Source organism: Pseudochaenichthys georgianus, chromosome 9, assembly GCF_902827115.2.
Source record: "Pseudochaenichthys georgianus chromosome 9, fPseGeo1.2, whole genome shotgun sequence".
Taxonomy (NCBI): Eukaryota; Metazoa; Chordata; class Actinopteri; order Perciformes; family Channichthyidae; genus Pseudochaenichthys; species Pseudochaenichthys georgianus.
In genome coordinates this window covers 33,054,433-33,073,197 of record NC_047511.1, presented here as the reverse complement: position 1 = coordinate 33,073,197, position 18,765 = coordinate 33,054,433, and the positions used below count along the sequence as shown (strand labels likewise).

The 18,765-nt window shown below is 43.5% G+C and overlaps 1 protein-coding gene across 1 annotated transcript in view; it reads right to left on the bottom strand.

Moving 5' to 3' along the window:
• Positions 1-9,250: 9,250 nt before the first annotated feature.
• The window catches only part of ep400 (E1A binding protein p400), a 32,529-nt gene continuing 23,014 nt past the window's right edge, over positions 9,251-18,765 (bottom strand). Inside the window, 22 exon segments of the mRNA XM_071204394.1 lie at positions 9,251-10,095; positions 10,097-10,252; positions 12,177-12,254; positions 12,350-12,514; positions 13,106-13,248; positions 14,134-14,284; positions 14,611-14,841; positions 15,037-15,170; positions 15,260-15,455; positions 15,623-15,729; positions 15,810-15,855; positions 15,948-16,118; positions 16,212-16,290; positions 16,385-16,441; positions 16,576-16,712; positions 16,796-16,843; positions 16,933-17,106; positions 17,218-17,450; positions 17,557-17,710; positions 17,862-17,906; positions 17,998-18,132; positions 18,606-18,680. Of these exon segments, the coding sequence (XP_071060495.1) occupies positions 9,964-10,095; positions 10,097-10,252; positions 12,177-12,254; positions 12,350-12,514; positions 13,106-13,248; positions 14,134-14,284; positions 14,611-14,841; positions 15,037-15,170; positions 15,260-15,455; positions 15,623-15,729; positions 15,810-15,855; positions 15,948-16,118; positions 16,212-16,290; positions 16,385-16,441; positions 16,576-16,712; positions 16,796-16,843; positions 16,933-17,106; positions 17,218-17,450; positions 17,557-17,710; positions 17,862-17,906; positions 17,998-18,132; positions 18,606-18,680 (2,847 nt within the window). The 3' untranslated portion in view covers positions 9,251-9,963.

Genomic DNA, 18,765 nt, shown 5'->3' with positions numbered 1-18,765 from the left:
TTGAAGCTTCAAATACAAAAACGCAATACAAAGTCACAGGTCTCACAGAGTATAGGATAGTCTGCGTGAGTGTGCGCAGTACAATATAGTAGCAAAGCTTATATACAAGAAGGAGTGGGAAGTTCAGAAATCTGTCTTCACACAGTCACATATTGTTATTAGACACCTGTCCTTGAGCGGTAGATAGTATAACAGTTCTCAGAGTAGGGAAGTTCTTGTGTAACTTTGTGTGAGTCTCAACCTAGTAGCCAAATCAGCTCTGTGGCCTTGAAGCGCTTGGGAATAAACCCACAGTAGAGTATGAGAAGAAAACAGCACATCTCAGGAAATGATATAGGTGTTTTACAATGTTTTGAGAAGCATTTGGTTTAAGCATATAAGGATATAATAAAAATGTCCACTACATTCTCCCCTTTTGATCATACTTGATCAATAAAAAAACAAATGACAGGATAGACTGATATAACATATCAATGAATACACTCCATCGCTGGTTTAAGTAAACACATCACAAATATATCATAGAAAACTGGCTGTTTTTGTGGAGGACAGACTCCAATATAATGTAGGCATAAGAGGAGAGTACACTCGATTCACATGATTATATTGTAGTGTCGGAATCAGACTCTTCTAATTCTAGCTGGTCTATCTCACTGTGGCGCAAAGGATTGTCGTGTAATGGAATAGCAGTATACTGAACGAAAGCTGAGGATACCATGCTGGAAACGCACTTCTTCAGTATTGGGATAATCAAACAGGTACAACTGATTAATAGGCCAAAAATGATCGCCAGGGGTGTAACTATCCTAGCCAGCCATGCTTCTCACCCCCCTGATGTAAGCCAGGACCACCAGTCCCAGCCACCTGCGTTGGATATGTCATCCGCTTTCATGTCGGCTAACAGGTCGTTGAGATGCAGCACGGTGTCAGTGATGTTCTTGGTGGCGTCAGGAATGTAAGTGCAACAGGAGTCACCGATCACATGACACAGGCCACCCTTTGAGGCGAACAAAAGGTCAAGAGCATATTGGTGCTGCATGAGCATGTTCCTAGAGGCTATTATGAATGGGGTCAATGCCTGGAAGCCTTGCGTCGTCTCGTAAGTGAGGTTCTCTAGCCGAACGTCTAAAGTATCTATGTTATGGGAATTGTTTACTGTACCCCACCATGGGAACAGGCCGCCAACGAATTTAGCTCCAGCGGACGTCAGATCTCTTTTTACCTTGTGGTGATCGACAATGTAGACACTGTACATCTCACCGAGTATTGAAAGCCTTTTGAGTTCGTTGGATCTCGTGAAGTCAATCGGTTCCACCCCGGCGCTGGTCCTCTCGTCCCGTACGGTTTCTGTCGAGGTAGAGGAGAATCCGAGGATCCTGGAGCGACCACCAGCGTCCATAGGTGTTCCCAATCGAACTTGCAGAAATCCTGCCAACAACGCCAATTGTTATGGAAATCTGAGACCCAATACTGTGGAGAGTACAAGTCAGAGTGATCAAAACAAATAAATGGTGAAACAGACAGAGTTGTCTTTGTGGTTATTTATTTGAAGCTTCAAATACAAAAACGCAATACAAAGTCACAGGTCTCACAGAGTATAGGATAGTCTGCGTGAGTGTGCGCAGTACAATATAGTAGCAAAGCTTATATACAAGAAGGAGTGGGAAGTTCAGAAATCTGTCTTCACACAGTCACATATTGTTATTAGACACCTGTCCTTGAGCGGTAGATAGTATAACGGTTCTCAGAGTAGGGAAGTTCTTGTGTAACTTTGTGTGAGTCTCAACCTAGTAGCCAAATCAGCTCTGTGGCCTTGAAGCGCTTGGGAATAAACCCACAGTAGAGTATGAGAAGAAAACAGCACATCTCAGGAAATTATATAGGTGTTTTACAATGTTTTGAGAAGCATTTGGTTTAAGCATATAAGGATATAATAAAAAATTCCACTACACCTCTTCTTCCTCTATTTTGACCATCATTGTTTTAAAATACATCTCACGTCACGAGTCCCTAAATGTTATAGAAATGCAATACTAAATTGTTTGAGTACGTTGTTATTTACTGTAGGTACATTTATAAGTGGCTTTTTGCCAAATTCCTATCATTGTTCAAACAAAGAAATACATTCAAAAAGACAAGATCTGACAGCCTAGGACTGCAACATGTCAGGTGTGCTGAAGAGGAGATCATGACTCATGCTCCGAGTGGATACAATTAATTACAGTGGATGACTGAATGTTGGCATGCACCTGGAAAAGAAAAACTATAACTCAGGGGGGCAGTTCAGGTAGGAAGACTTGGCTATAGGGAGTTTCTAAATATGTGTGTGTGTGTGTGTGTGTGTGCGTGCGTGCGTGCGTGCGTGCGTGTGTGTGTGTGTGTGTGTGTGTGTGTGTGTGTGTGTGTGTGTGTGTGTGTGTGTGTGTGTGTGTGTGTGTGTGTGTGTGTGTGTGTGTGTGTGATGGGGGGTATGGAGGGAAGAGAGAAGAGAGAAGACAGAGAGAAGACAGAGATTCCCTTTGTGGTTCACAGCCTCTCGCTTATATGACTGTCATACCACAAGACATTTGCGTGGAAGATGAGAGCAGTCGAGCCTATAGTGAGCTGACAGGAGCAGGCAGAGGGGACGAGCGAGGGAAGAAAAGAGAAGCCCAGGGAGAGAGAGAGATATTCAGAGAGGAAGAGTGGGAGGTGGGAGCAGAGAGTGGCAGACTTATACTGTAGATCTCAGTGTTTTCAAAGTGCCGAATGACACTTCCTATCACTTTGTCGAGGGAAGTGGAGCGTGTCAGCTCCGGTGCTCTCTCACCCCATCTTGCATTCAGAGCAATTACCACTGGCACATAAGCACCCCTCCCTCACCACCATCATCCCCCTGCAATTCAGTGAAATCCAGCCTGCAGACCCGTGACTCGTCATTTAGAGTAATACGTGTCCTGTACTCGCCTCAGGGGTCTCTAGGCTGGTAGGAGGCTTAAGGAGCACTGGGAGATGACTAAACAGAGCAACGTCTTTCCATTACAGAGGGGAGGACATCATACAAATCATATAATCTTTTATCCTCATTAGTATGGATCTGAAAGGCAGGATCTCAACATAATTAAAAGCTGCTGCAGCCATTTGTAACGTGGAAGATGTCTATTGCACCAAGCATTCCTCTGTTAAACACCTTGCTTACTATGGACACACTAGAGTGTAAATCCCAAGGTTCATTCCATTAAGGTATTATATCAATACTTTGGACAACTGTTCTTTATTTGCCTATATCACAACATCTGGCACGATACAATTTCAATTAATCGGCTCGCTAGACCCTCACAGAAACGCAGACGTAGAAATCCCTCAGCAGAAAGTCGACACATCTTCCATCTCAGTCTGAAAACAAATCCGTTTGCACTGCACCTTGGCCAATCAAATAAAAGCAAAACAAGATAAAAAGATTTTTTATTTCTTTATGTAGCACTTAATATGGTTATGGTTTATTAAAAGCCAATTTACGTGATTCTTGCAGATCTGAGTTTGCACGTCGTAATGTAAAGGAAGACTTAAGTCAGGGGCCTTCACTTGCTATGAGATGTTATCAAATTCCCCTTTAACACCATCGCTTACATTTTCATCAACTCACAAAAAGCAATTAAAAGATAATTTGACAATTGTATTAAATGGTTGTGAAGGAGATAGACAAGACACAGACATGGTTGGGAATTTCAAAATTAAGCGTATGATAAAGGTAATAAGTACCCTATATATGTTTCCGCTGTGCATCGATTATGTATGATGTTGATGATTAAATTGGAATATTGACCTAGATGGATGAAACGTTACACTCCTATTGATTTACAGTTTTTTGGATGTCAGAGTGTGCCATCCCCTTATTACTCCTCTTGCTTAATAACTGTGTATGTAGTGTGATGTATTCATGTAGAGAGGAACTGAGCTGAGGCATGACAGAGATGCGGTGTGTTGCCAGTGTGTGTGCTACATAAACCATTGTCCCACCAGCACTGTGATTTGCACTAAAGGGGGTCGCAGCAGCGGGTTGCCATGACAACCTTTTAGTATAGATGGCCTGTTTCTTTTTCCAATAGCGGTGATCATCAGCATCATTGGAGGAACATCATTAGCAGGGAGCCCCCGGGGCTGAGTGATCAGGGCCGGGACATTAGAGAGTGAGGAGGGGAGATAGACGCAGGATTTTGTCTTTTTAATCTGCAGCCCTGACAAGAAACACCTCGCTGGGTTTCTTTGTAGGCTACCTGATGCTTTCCCCCCACGACGTGCTGAGTTTGCCTTCGTTCAGTCCTGTTCGTCTCTTAGGGAACAACAAAGCCCTCGTCGTACTGATATTTTCATGAAGGTATTAACAGAAAAATATGGCTTAAGTATTTAATTCTGCATACTTTGAAGTCGTTACAGCACAGCTATTGAACATATCCAAGAGTTTTCAATCAAAATTATTCATATTAAATAGAAAAAGCATTACAATCCAATAGAAAGTGGTTTGTCTTACTTGTCCAGTGCAATTCTGCATTCATTGGAAGTCTTATGACATTGAGGCTATTGAAACAAAATTCATATAAAACAGAAGAAAATAATTAAATCTAATAAAAAGATGTGTCTCTTATTTGTCCATTGTCGTTATAATATATAGGGTATCAATTTGGAGTCACTGAGTCACATAACATTGAAAGTATTGAATAACAACACAAAACAATTGTTGCATTTTTTATTAAAACTAAGACAAATAAAATCTTCATTCATACAACAAAATAAATAAACCTACTTGTCTACTGTAGTAATATAATACTGCATTGATTCTGGTCACATGACAGGGAAGAAATTCAAAAAACTGTAAAACTATTCTCCTAATAGAATAAACAATACAATCCAATAAAGAGTTGTGTCTTATTTGTCAATCTGGTATGGAATTGCAGTCACTGGGTCACATAACATTGAAGCTATTGGAAAAAACTGACCTGATCTTCCCTGTTGTCTTGTCAACACACATAATGATTGTATTATCCAGCGGGCTGTCACTCACATGGCTCCTCTGCTTCCCATCATGCTGGGGGGGGGGGGGCTCTTGTTCACGGCTCTGTGCAAATGGAGGAAAACACACAACAGTGAAACAGCAGCCCTTATCCCTGACTCGCACATTTCACACTGTTCAGAGGCTTTGAAGATGTAAACACTCATGGTGGGAGAGGGATGAGATCAGCTCTGACAGCCTTACCTCCATCTGGTTACTCTGCAACCCCCATAATACATCATTCTTTTAATTGGAATATAGATATCAAAATACAAGCCTGCACTCCAAAGTGCTGCCATGGGGGGTTTCCTGCACCCTGAACTTCCAGCTGTAAACGTCTCTCTCTCAGTTCCTGGATCACAGAGCTCGTGTTGTTCCCCCGCTTTGAAATCAAAACAGAAGCGTTTGCATGTTTACACTTGTGTGCGAGAGGTGCACTGACATACTCATCCCTATCAGCTGTAAACTGACATTTGATAAAAAGGTAGTGGTAGGTGGGATTGAAAGTGGAGTATGATCACACAAGTGTTCATACTTCTGTTTTTCACTGCAGCTCTTTCCATCAGATGCACACATTCACAGAGAGCTGTGAAGAGAGATGAGGAATTGAAGTGGTGTGATTCACTGCTCTCTTGAAACGCTTCAGAGCAGCTCCTGCTCTGAGGTCAAATGGAAATACTCAAGTAAAGTAAAAGTATCTCAAATTGTACTTAAGTACTGCAATGAAGCTTAGCGCAAGTTCAGGCAGGAAGACCTATCACTCCGTATTGCACGTCATGGCAATACTCGCTCCCTTCACTAGATGACAGGGAGCGCCACTCCTTAGCTAACCTATCACTTCCCTCCATTCACAAGCCTAATTATCGCACCTGTTAATCCCTATGCTCTCCCCTTTTCTATCAGCTGTTTTCCAGGTGTCAACGCGCAACCCTCCTCCACCCCTTCGCCTCCTGCTTCCAACTCAGGGCCAAGCTTAACCTTCTCCCTTCCGACCGGACCTAACCACTTATCACCACCACCAGTGTCTAGACCCAGGGGGGTTCATCGGAAACGGTTCTTTCCCTTCCCGAATGATGTCCTACAAAACCTGGGCCTAATCGCCAAAACACCATTTCATTCATTTCCCTGTGTGAGGGAGTAGAAGTATAAAATGACAGAGAATGTTAAATTATACTTGAGTACAGTACTTGAGTATATGTAGTCAGTTACAAAGGTTCAGGGCAGGGGCAGACTGGCCATCGGGAATACCGGGAGTTTCCCCGGTGGGCCGGTGCTGTGTGTGGGCCGGAGGGCCAACAACAACAAAAAAAGTTTCTAAAATCCTACCGGCCCACATTTGTAAGTGTTCCGGCCCAGCCCAGCCCAGTGGGGTGTGGCCAGGGTTGGGTTGTAACGGAATACATGTAACGGCGTTACGTAATCAGAATACAAAAATCAAGTAACTGTATTCAGCTCGCGTTACATTTGAAAAACGAGTAATCTGATTACAGTTACTTTCGTAAACCTGAAGAATACATTTTGGATTACTTATTGGAATTATTGGTGGAAAGATTTCCTCACAACATGTAATATTCATTACTAAAGGTACAGCCTTGTCTGGTTTCTTGCTCAAGGGCACCACGGCAGGGCAGGAGGTGAACTGGGACCTCTCCAAGTAGAAGTCCACACTCCAAATAGGTCTGGTCGGGGACTTGAACCGGCGACCCTACGGCTCACAGTCCAAGCCCCTACTGATTGCCATAGATTTAGTCCCTAATTTTGCTCTCAAAATTGACCAGATTGATGCATTTAACTTCGACATTTAAAAAAAAATCTTCCCGGGGGAGCTTGCCCCCGGACCCCCCTAGAGGAGGTGAGGTCCATCACCTGCCCACACCCCCTGTTAAATTGTCTCACCCACATTGAGGATGCTTCGTACGTCGCCCATGTTTTATTCCATGTGTCAAGTCAGGCAAATTGGGTCAAAATGTTATTGCATCAAAGATCTGTTAACATTAAAATCACTAAATATATGCCGTAACTATTTTTGCTCTAGGCAACTCAAGGGCTCAGGTAATGTGATTACTATATGAATAATTGTCCAAAATAACATTAAAGGCATAGGGTTCTTTGTTAAGTAACATACTTTCGTTGCCGGCCGGCCGATACATGCCGCGCATTAAGTGGGCCTGTCTGTCAATTAATCCCCGGGCCACTTTTCCCCCCCAGTCCGCCCCTGGTTCAGGGTCGTTATAGCTTCTCTTGTTTCTGACCTTCACATCATGCAGGAAAAAAACAACCACTCCTGTTTACAATGCCCATTTTTCTGAATACAAATAAGAAACATTGGGCACGCTGGAGTGATGTTCAGGCCAGAGGAAAAATCTCTGCCATCTGCTCGTCTCTCGGCCACTCTTCCGCCTCACCTCCCTTGTCTCAGGCGTTTAGGGCTGAATGTGGACCGGCCTCAGAGTGCCAGAGAGATGGGAGCTTTCAATGAACTGAAACCACAGTGTAGTAATGTCTTCTTCCAAAAGGCAGGGCAATACTGATGCAACAGTGCCCCCTAGTGGAATCATCTGCATCACATTTTTGAAGCAAGAGAGTGCACATTTTGTTTAAATGTTTTTTCCCGATTTGAAGCAAGTTTGCAAATGACACCATTATACACATCAGCTCCTGCAAAAGATTATAAGAATCTTTAGTATGTATTTGATAGAATAGGCATACAAGAGCGGCTTAGTCAACTGCATCTTGCTTTAAATGCAGAAACATGTTTTCTTTCCCGTTCAGGAACAGTAAGACCAGCATTGTTGCAGAGAATTGTTGCCATAAATGGTCAACAAATTGATTTTGTATCTACTTTTAAATTACTTGAGTTTATAAATTGATAACTACTTGCCTTTCAAGGTGTATATCCAGTAGGCTGCAATAAACGTTAGTTAACTTTGTTATAACGCACGGAAATCCATAACAACATATTTTTATGAAAATATTGATGTAAACAAGAAGGTGGACTAATGCAGCATCGATTTGAGTCAGTAGGTCACACATGGCATCAAAGAGATCAGAACATCTAGAAAATGCGCTAATACATTTATAATAATTTTGTTCTCCTTTTTAAGGCAATTAGTCTGGACAATTTGAAATGACCTTTGGTTTTTGTGCAAATAATATTGTATGACCGCCCATTAGTGAAATGCTGTGGTAACGAGGGCTCAGATGTGGGCATATGTACGGGGACCCCTCGGGGTACTTGAGGGGATTGCAGGGGGTAAATCAAAAGATTAGGGATTGCAATATATATTTCCACATAATCCTGGTGTCCTGCCCACAGAACTATCAAAGTTTATGAAAGACTATCAAACTCAAGTGACTCATTAAAGCTCTTAACAAAAGATGCTGAAACTGCTAGAAGTGAGTCTAAATATTATTTTTCTTTCACTGACAATTAGTGTTAATGTCTAGTTTAAAAACATTTGTATTAAGGGTGAGCTATACAAGTGATGTTCATCAAAGGAGCAGTTGGGTTTGATAAGATTACAAAGAGTTTAATAGAAGAACAAATGTAGGCGAATCATCACAGATGAATGAGGGGGTTCTTATAGAGTTGCGACTAGCTCAAAGGGGACACGAGACTAAAAAGGTTGGTAACCACTTCGTTAGAAGACTGGTTCGAATGTCTGTCGAATATCTAACTTGAAACTGACTTCTACACAGTGTAACCGCGGCCAAAACTATGGTGAAAAAGATATCGGATCTCAATGTGACAAACATGGCTCAATTCAGGCTAAATAGATAAATTACAACAAAAAGACATTAAGTGTAGTGGAGGGTTGGGGGATTCTCAGCGCCTTTGCTCTCACACTAACTCAGTGGACATTTAAGCCGAGTCACCAGCGAGCCGGGCCAGCAGCGAGCCGGGCTCAGCAGACGGTGTGAGGACAAGATGCTGAATATCCACTGCATGCTAAACCTAAACTGTCCCACAGCGTTTGACTCACTTTGTTGCTCAGCTGAATCCTGCTGCGCCGAATGTGCCTGCCTCCAGGTCCTTTAGTCATACAAAAATAATGAATAGCTATTAATAGAGCACCAATTATCAAATAAGATGACATCCTCCAGATTTTTTGGAACAACCATTTTAGGGACTATATCATAGCAGGGAATGTGTTAGAAGAACCCACAAGATTTCAAAGTACTTACAACGGATTTAATGAAAAAAAATCAAAGGAAAAAAGATGAATTTGTATATAAAAACAAAACACTTTATTACAATTAGGCTGAAAAAACCCAATGAAAACACGACTACTTTACAAGTACAAATGTTTTTCATTGATATTTACATTTTTTTTTTCCTTGACATCAATAAAAAAAGACAATTCATGAGAAAACACAAAATACTAAAGTACATGTTTACAGTGTATTTGCTGCAATAAAAAACAAATGACTAAAGGAACGTGCATTATTCTCCATTCAGTTTCTATAGACAACAAGGGAATTAGACATAAAAGGGACTATTTATGAATACACTTATTCTAATGGACAGCTCATTATCAATGAGGAATTACCCACAAGCCTCAGCCTCAGATTTCTCTTGAGTAGTAATATAATCATCATTTGAAGGCAGGACTGCTGCATCTGTCCTTTCATGTGCTGGGCAGTTGTTGAGGGGGAAAGACGTTTCCTTATTTCATGACACGAATAAAGAATAGCAGTAACAAAAGTTGACTCAGCAACTTTATGGATCCCACCAGAAGCTGTGGTTGATCTTCCTGGAGGTCTGAACACTGAAATGATCCTGTGGAACAGTTAGTCTATGGTTGAAGTGAGGTAAAGGTTGGGTGTGATTAACAACGTGATGTCTGTCTCTGGCTATAGCTGCTGTGGGATCCATAACAACGCCTCACATCTGTACTGCAGGAAAACACATCAGATTCATGAGAGTGCGTCTCCTAGCTGCTGGGCTTGGCAGGGGTTTTGGCCCTGATGCCCCCCTGGCGAGCTTGACCCTTGGCGGGCTGTTGGGGCTGAGCGGGCTGCACCGGGGCTTCGGCAGGCTGCTGGGCGGGGCTGTGGGGGGGGGGGCGTCTGGATCTGGGGGGAGGTGGCTGCGGTCACCACCTGCTGCTGGAGGAGCTTCTGCTGGACTGCCTGCGCCGCCGCAGACCCCGCAGGAATCATCTGCACCTGGGCCGGAGAGGACGCCGCCGACTGGGTCAGAGTCACCGTCTGAGCCTGGAGCTGAGGGGGGGGGGGGGCCAAACAGAACATCAGAGAGAATCTTTCATGAAGGATCAAACAAACCAAGCCACTTAAAGGACGAGGGTGACATTGTGGAAGTCTATGAATGTCTGCTGGCCATGTTTTTATGTTGAATCGGACTCCATTTGCATTTAACAATGCTTCCAACATCCAGCTTTCAGGCCACATAAATCACTGATTGGCTGTTCTGCTTGAGCTAAATGGCCCACGTGAAGAGAAACGGACGAGAGGAAAACAAACAAACAATTCATGTCCTGAGGGAGCAGAACGAGTCACTTTTGATTTGACATCCTTATCTTATCCTTCTATGGATATTTTCAAAAAGCCATGGCCCTCTAGAATGACAGTAAGCGTGATGGTGTGAAAATGGCCATTGTATTTCAATGATGAATTCTACGTTTCCCTTCTTGAATGACAGATTCCATTGCCCGCTGTTATGGAGTTATTTCCTTTTATCCAGGCGCATACATTACAAGATATGTGGCAGCAGTCTTTGCAGTGTTGGCCAAGATGCAATAAATGTGAGGCAAGTGTAGTTTTTTTTTTATGTTGGTTTGGTGTGTCAGTACATTAAGTACTACAGCGGGAAGATGTCCAGGTTTACAGCAGTGAAGGGAGAGTGCATCCACAAGAGGAAGTAAAGAAAAGCAATAAACAAGTAAAATGTAAAAAGAGAAACAACCTGTTTCAGAGGTTTGATGTGATCCTTTTCTCTGCAGTAAAAGCTTTATTGTTTTTGTAATACCCCTCTAACACACTTGTTATGATGTACTTTGACTCATGAGGTCTTGTGTTATCTCTCAGGTGAACCCGGTCCAGCCTGATCGAAGGAAAACCAAAAAGAGCGGGCAGGAACCTTGGCTGACCCTTATACTTCTTTGGTCCTGTGTGGTTTAGTTATTATCGTTCTTTTTGTTTATCGTGCCTGGTTTAAATGTCAAAATGATTAAATAAACAATCATTCTAAGTAGAGATGTCCCGATCCGATCACGTGATCGGGGATCGGAGCCGATCACGTGATTTTCAAAAGATCGGAATCGGGAGAAAAAAATCGGTGATCGGGATTTTTTTTTTTTATATAAAATATATATATTTTTTTATTTAATGTTACAAAACAAAAATGACCATGTTCACGTCTTAAAGTCATCCTGAGGACTTAGTTTTGGTTTAAAATTACACAACATTATGTATGTGTTGCTTTCTTTGGGCTTGTTTTCAGACCTGGTTGCTTATTTCTCTCAAATCTGGCAACAGAGTGGGCGCAGTGTCTAATAGTAGCAGCAAGCTAACGAGAGGCTACGTTCAGCTGGTGACTCGGGAGTCGGGACAGAGAAAATGTCAGGAGTTTGGAAGTATTATAAAATTGAAAGCGAAGGCAGTGTAACAGCCAGATGCAATGTTTGCAAGGCGGAGGTTCCGCGTGGTGGAAAGAACAGAGCTACGTTCAACACGACCAATCTAATACGCTACCTGAGAAACAAACACCAACAACAACACGGCGAGTACACAGCGGCCACTCGGGTAACGGCACTGAAACAACCGACACTTTCAGAGACTTTTAAAAGGAAAGAGAAACTGCCCCAGAACAGTGAAAAGGCCAAAAAAATAACAGCCAAGATAGCTGAATTCATCGCGTTGGATGACCAGCCGTTATCTGTTACCTTTTTTTTCTCTTAATGCATTGCATAAAGATCGGATCGGGAAAAATCGGTATCGGCAGATTGTCAAAATCAAATGATCGGAATCGGATCGGGAGCAAAAAAAGGTGATCGGGACATCCCTAATTCTAAGCCAACTTGCCTCAGCCATGCATTCAAGGATGTGAGTAACGTGCTATGTCCCTGATGAATTAAGATGGATGTATAAATAACAGAGGTTAAACTGCTCAGCCTAAAGCCCTTACCTGCTGTGGAGACGACACAATTTGTTGAATATTGGCCACGGTGGGTTGCTGCTGCACTATTTGTGGGAGCTTAGCCACCTGATAAGAGAGGTAAACAAGAACATCTCATATCAACACACTCTGTTCACCTGCGAATATTTACTGTTCAATAGTGAGCTCCGGTGATCAGGTACCTGGATCTGCTGGGCTCCGGTGGGTTTCTGAGCCTGGGCGATGGATGTAGTGAAGAACTGGGTCTTGATCCCTGACTGCAGTTGGGTGGTGGTAGCGTACGTCACCTTCTGCTGCGACTGCTGGGCCGGCTGAGCTGCCTGCACTGTGACCTGCTGGCCGCCGATCTAAAGGAAATAACACTACAGTTACTCCATTCACATTCATCAAAGTCATCTTTATTGTCAATCTTTCAGTTTGTGTGTACAGACAGAGGGATCGAAATACCGTTTCCCACAATCCCGAATACAAATATATGTATAAAATAGAAAATCAACAGACACATATACATATGCAAACAAATAAAAGCACAACAATCAATATATACAAAATAACTTCTTTAAAGGTCATTTGACTGGATTGACATAGTGCTTTTATAGTCTTAAAGACCAGGCTTTACATCTACACAAGTCAGCATTCACCCATTCACATACATTCATATATAGTGCCACCTCCTTATGAGGAGAGACTCACATTCACACACACAGTTGCCACTGATTATTGTTTTACATTTAGGGTTTAGTATCATGTCTAAGGACATTTCAAAATGTTGTAGACTGCAGGGGCTGGGGATTAAGACACTTCTAAGCTAAATCCTAAACAAAAATTCTAACCAATTTCTGTTCTTATCTTTGATACACTGCATTTGTTGTTTCTGTTGTAGACAGAGACTGAATACATGTTTTTTTTAACTATTAGTTCAAATATTCTAGCGTTACCTTCTGCTGGACAGTGGTCTGTCCCAGCTGCGGCTGGCCGGCCTTCTGCTGCGCCGCGGCAGCGGCCGCCTGCTGCTGCTTCTTTAACTGGAGCAGCTGCTGCACCTGCATCTGGGGGAAGGACGGCGACAGCACAGGCCCCCCTGACAGAGGAGAAAGAAAGATATATTTGACATTTAGGACAAAAATTAAAACATTTGTGATGATGAATGATAACAACAGCACATTTGTCGGAAAAGAGGTCCTTTTAAAATTATGCAAACCCAAGCAAAAACAAATATTGTTTTCCCAGATTCTAATCATTGTTGTATCCTATATTGAGCAAAAATAAATATATGATCAAAATAAAATAAACATTATTTAATAAATTCATTTTTAACTGTTAAGTGACCGGTAACTGTAAGGAGCAACAATCTAGTCAAAGTCATAAGGCGAGTACTTTTCCCAGTATAGTTCCGATAGTTCTTGAAATGTTGCGTTCACACCAAAAAATCCGGAACTAGAATTGAGTTCATGAGAACCTTTTCACCCCCTTTTCAGTCCCTGCTAGAGAGCAGGTACTTTCATGGGAGAAAAAGGTTCCCATTTCTGATTGGCTGTGCAGATTGCAAACCACGCCCCCTAAAACTGGGAAAAGTTTTGTGAAGCCGTCATTGTATTTGCTGGCATTAGCATTATTAGCATTAGCATAGCGCACCAACGGAGAGAAACTAACTTAATCTAACTAACTCCGGGGCTTCCGGCCGGGGACTTCGGGTGGCAGTATATGCCGTGAAGTTGTTTGCGGCCTGCCAGTACAGAAGAAGAAGAAGAAGAAGAAGAAGAAGAAGAAGAAGAAGAAGAAGAAGAAGAAGAAGAAGAAGAAGAAGAAGAAGTAGTAGTAGTAATAATAGTAGTAGTAGTAATAGTAGTAGTAGTAGTAGTAGTAGTAGTAGTAGTAGTAGTAGTGGGAACTAAGTACGGCAAAGTACTTGGTGTGAAAGCGCCTATAGACAAAAGGTCCCCTATCCATCAGACTTTTAGCACACCTGTTTTCTGGCCAATAGCCACGCTGATGCCTGCTACAGTGACTGGCAGTGTAGTAACGCCAGCTGAAGAGACCACCGCTGGCACAGAGACCACTGGGGGCTTGGTGAGGGTCACCTGAGCCGTCTGTCCTGCCTGAGTGGGCAGTCGAGCCTAAAAAATAAACAACAAATATTGATTAAGAAGTTACATCAAGAAATTATAACAGAATGAAGACATTGTTTTTGGTGGGGAAATTACACTGAATTTTCTCATACTGTATGATCTTGTTATACATCAACTTGTTTGGACTACACCTCCGCCAATCAAATAACTAAAAAGATAAAATGTTTGTACCATATAGACAACAACTTAGTCGAGATTATATTATTTATAATCTTACAATCTACCTACAGAAAGCTGGTCTTTTTATTCATATTGTGGGGAACTTGATGCAAGAAATCTTTTATTGTCTCCCACATCAATCTGCACCATCTTACCATCCTGGCCACCTGCAGGTTGGCCACCGTGGCGCCGGTCAGCACAGCTCCAGGTCTGGGGGCTGCCACTGCTGCCAACTGGGGATTGGCCTGTGTGGTCTGTGCAGTCTGACCCTGGGGGGCCTGCTGGGCCCCTGCAGCCTGTTGGCCCTGCGCTGCTGCCACTGCTGCAGCTACCTGTTGCTGCTGCTGCTGCAGCTGCAACTTATGCTTGTGCATCTTCAACAACTCCTGTAAACACACAGATCACAGAGTTAATGTCAGTTAGCTGTACACACCCTTGCGCTGTGTAATTGCATTTTTTATTGAGTAAATCGGAAGTACTACCATTAATTCCATCATACTGAACATTTCTATTAGTGCAGCTCATATGTGAGATGTGTTAAAAAGTCACATTTTGTGCATCTTGTGTAAAGATGCTGGTACCTGGGGTTTGCCTACAGCTTTGATCTGTGGGGAAGCAGCCTGCTGCTGTTGGTGCTGCTGCAGCTGTTGCTGTCGGAGCATCTGCAGGTGAGCTGGAGTGAGAGGCTTCCCTTGTTGCAACTGCATCCCTGCGGCTGGATGAAGGAGAGTAGATAAGTCAGAACTGTCAGATTTAAAAGAGCAGCAGGTGCTGGTCTTATCAGAGAAGCCTTTGATCTGGTACCTTGTGTGACCTGAGTGACCAGAGGGCGCGTCTGAGACTGCACCGGACTCAGAGTGGTCGTAACTACTGCTGATGCCGTAACTGGGGTAACAGCTCGAACACCTGTAGCTATGGCGACCACCTCTGCAGGGGCTGCAGCAGCGGTGACGGTCCTCTGTTGAGCGTGGACCACCTGGGCTCCAGCGGCACCAGCAGGCTGCACAAACAACAACAAAATAAACCCAATGTGCAAAGGCTCCAACACTTGTTATGAACATTCAGTCTGCAGGGTGCATGATGCCGGTCTAATGCGTCATGAATGACTGTAAATCAGTAGGAGGCTGAGTTAAGCCAGAGCAGCAGTGATATGAGAACATGACTCACAGAGAGGGTGCCTGTTATGACGGGAGATGCCAGACGTTTGTTGGGCTGGAAAGGACTTGGGGGAACTCCAACTAATGTGTTCACAATCACATTCCCCCCTACAGTGGCTGGAAGAAACAAAGAGCAATGAATAAACTACTGGAACAGCAACAGCTCTGTAAAGTGAACCATATGTGTGTAAGCGTACCAGCCTGGATGGTGGTGCCCACAGTGGCATTCTTTATGGCTCCAGCCTGAAAAACATGAACCAAATGTTTAAGAACATCTTGTTTTGGATCTCACCATACATAGAACAATATTGATTAGAGCATGTTTTGATTCTCACCAGAACAGCTGCATTAGGCACCGCAGCAGCTCCGGGCACTGTGGCAGCCTGAGGGACCAGAGCCTGGCCAGCAGCAGGAGTCAGCGCCTGGCCGGGGGCCACCTGGGCCCCGGGGGCCCCCGCCTGCTGCTGCTGGACCAACTGCTGAGCCTTCTGCTGCTCTGCAAGGGCCTGCAAACACAAATGCAAACACATCATTCAGTAGATATCAAGCACTATTTGGATCTATGGCCATTTGTGGACATATTCATTGCCAACAATCACCTTTTTCTCCTTGGCGATCCGTTCAGCACGTTGAGAAGCCACCTGAATGGGAGGGAGGGGCTTGTCATAGCTGATCCCACTGAAGAGAAGAAACACAATGTTATACTTTCATCTTTATTTATAGATTCATATCTTAGATGTTTATGGTACAAATACAGCGACATTAAACAAACCTTTCTGCCAAAACAGAGGCATGTTTGGGATTTTTCTGGAATGGATTCATGCCAAGCCTGTAAGCAGAATCAATTAAATGAATACAGATGAGAAGGACATATCCAATCTGAACAATAACAGCCTGTTACATGTCACACGTTTTGGTGTGAGCTCCGTTATGAGACTTTATATTCACTTCATCAGCCCTTACAGTGGTTTGATTGGTGGGCTCCTCTTGCTGGCGATGATCTTCATGAGTTCAAAGCGGCTGTTGTAGAGCTGAATGTGAGTGGCGTTGTCATCCTGTGTGTAGATCTGACAGGTCCTCAGAGGGCGGCTGTTCTTAGACTGAGCAAAGAAAACACAGAACTAAAGTTAATCAACAATTTCAGGAGCAAAGCGGAATCGATCAAAATGCCAGAATAGGGTACCTTGTATATGCTCTTGGTTTTCTTCTTGGGGTTTGCCTCATACACCAACTGAAAAATAGTTAGAGATATTATTTAGACGAGAACACGGTGAGGAATTGAGTTTTACAGCAAAATAGGGTGACTGCCCTCTCCATTACCTTGCCCTCTTCTCTGGGAATGATGACGTTCTCATAGCGGTTGCGACACTGTTTGGGCGAGCGGTAGATGCGGCTGCAGGAGTTCACCACATCGCTCACCAGGTCCCAGTTAGGAGTGTGTGCAGGAGACACGATTGTCAGGTTCAGAGGCAACTCCAGAAGCTGCTTTACAGCCTGTCAGACACACAGCAATGGCATTTGGAAATTGAATGAACATCTAACCTCTTTGAAGTGAAGTGCAATTCCAGATATATTAATTTGAGTAGTGGTGAGAGGCGCCAGTACCTGAAGCAGAGCCCAGTCCTCACTGATGAGCCACTCCGGGTTGTCCTGACCCGCCTCCATGACAGGTTTAACCAGCGAGGGCAGGGGCTTGGCAAAGGGAGCCTGCTGCTTGAGAGAGAAGTTCTTTTTCTGGTCTTTGCCCTCGCGGCGAACTTTCAGCATGCTGGCCTTCTCGAAAAGCGAGCGAGGGGGGATGACCGTCTCCCCGTGGCCCTTCTTCTTCTTTCTGGCTGCTGCCGGACAAACACATGGAGTCAGGACAGAGACACCTGCAGTGACACTACAGATGTATCCAAGTCGTTTAGAACTATTTCACCTTAAATATAAATCTCATCTCACCTGAGGGGTCCATCTTGAGTCTCTTGTGCTCCTTGCGGACGTAGACAGGAGGCAGCTTGGACTCCGGCATGGGTGCAGTGTCATACATCAGCATCATCACAGAGTCGATGTAAATGTCATTGTCATCCGACGGTGGTGTGGGTGGAGTCCAAAGCTGTGTTGGAAAATCACAAGTCAGCACAAAGGCAGAAGACAGAGTGGGACTTTTGAATGGGTCAATACAAATAAACAACATTAGGAAGAGAATAGTGAAGATCCACATTTAGATAATACGAGGACTTCTGTTTTTACAGTTGATGTCTTACCGGCATGATTTCTGTATGGCCGTCCTCTGCATCAAACACATACTCCTGTTGAAGCGCAGAGAAAAGGTTCATGTCAACAACAGTGCATAACATTCCACACAGCTCTTCATGTTTGATTAGTTGAGATCACACCCACCATGTTGTAGGCATCCTCTCTTGTGTAGGTGAAGAGATCTTCATCTCCCTCCATAAAGTGCCGCTCTTCCTCCTCCTCCTTCAGCTTCTGGAGCTGCTGCAGCTCCCAGCCTCTCTTGGAGCACTCCAACCTCTCCTGAGGGGAAGAAACACCAGGCAAATGTATCAAAAGCAACGCAGTAGAGCAGGATTAGATGACAAGTGGACTGATTTACACACATGTAAATACTATAGTAAATGCCTCTATATCAGTGTTTCTCAAACTTTTTCATACCAAGGACCACTTAACCAATAATAAAACACTCGCGGACCACCTAACTCCAATCCAAAAACACATCGTTATTCTAGAACAGATTACAAATCGCCTGAAAATGGTACAAACAAGTGGCAACATGTGTGATGAAGGTGTTGCACTGGGCTATATCATGCAATGAAACTTAAGCTCGCTCCATTGCTGAGATATTTCCGCGAGAGTGCGGAAAACTTTTATTTATTTCAAATTTTACCAATATACTCACGGACCACTAGGGGGCGCTCACGGACCACACTTTGAGAAGCACTGCTCTATATCATTCAAAAGGGTTTTGGTAACATGTCAGTGTAAGTTACCTTGAGAGCAGTTTGGTCATCACTGACATGGAGGTACTCCAGGTAATGCAGGGCATATCTTTCGATTGGTGTGAGCTGTTTAAGGGAAGAAAATACAAATCAAAACTCAGCAAGACAATCAAACAGAATTTCTAGATTCCAAGCGATATGTAAAAAAGTG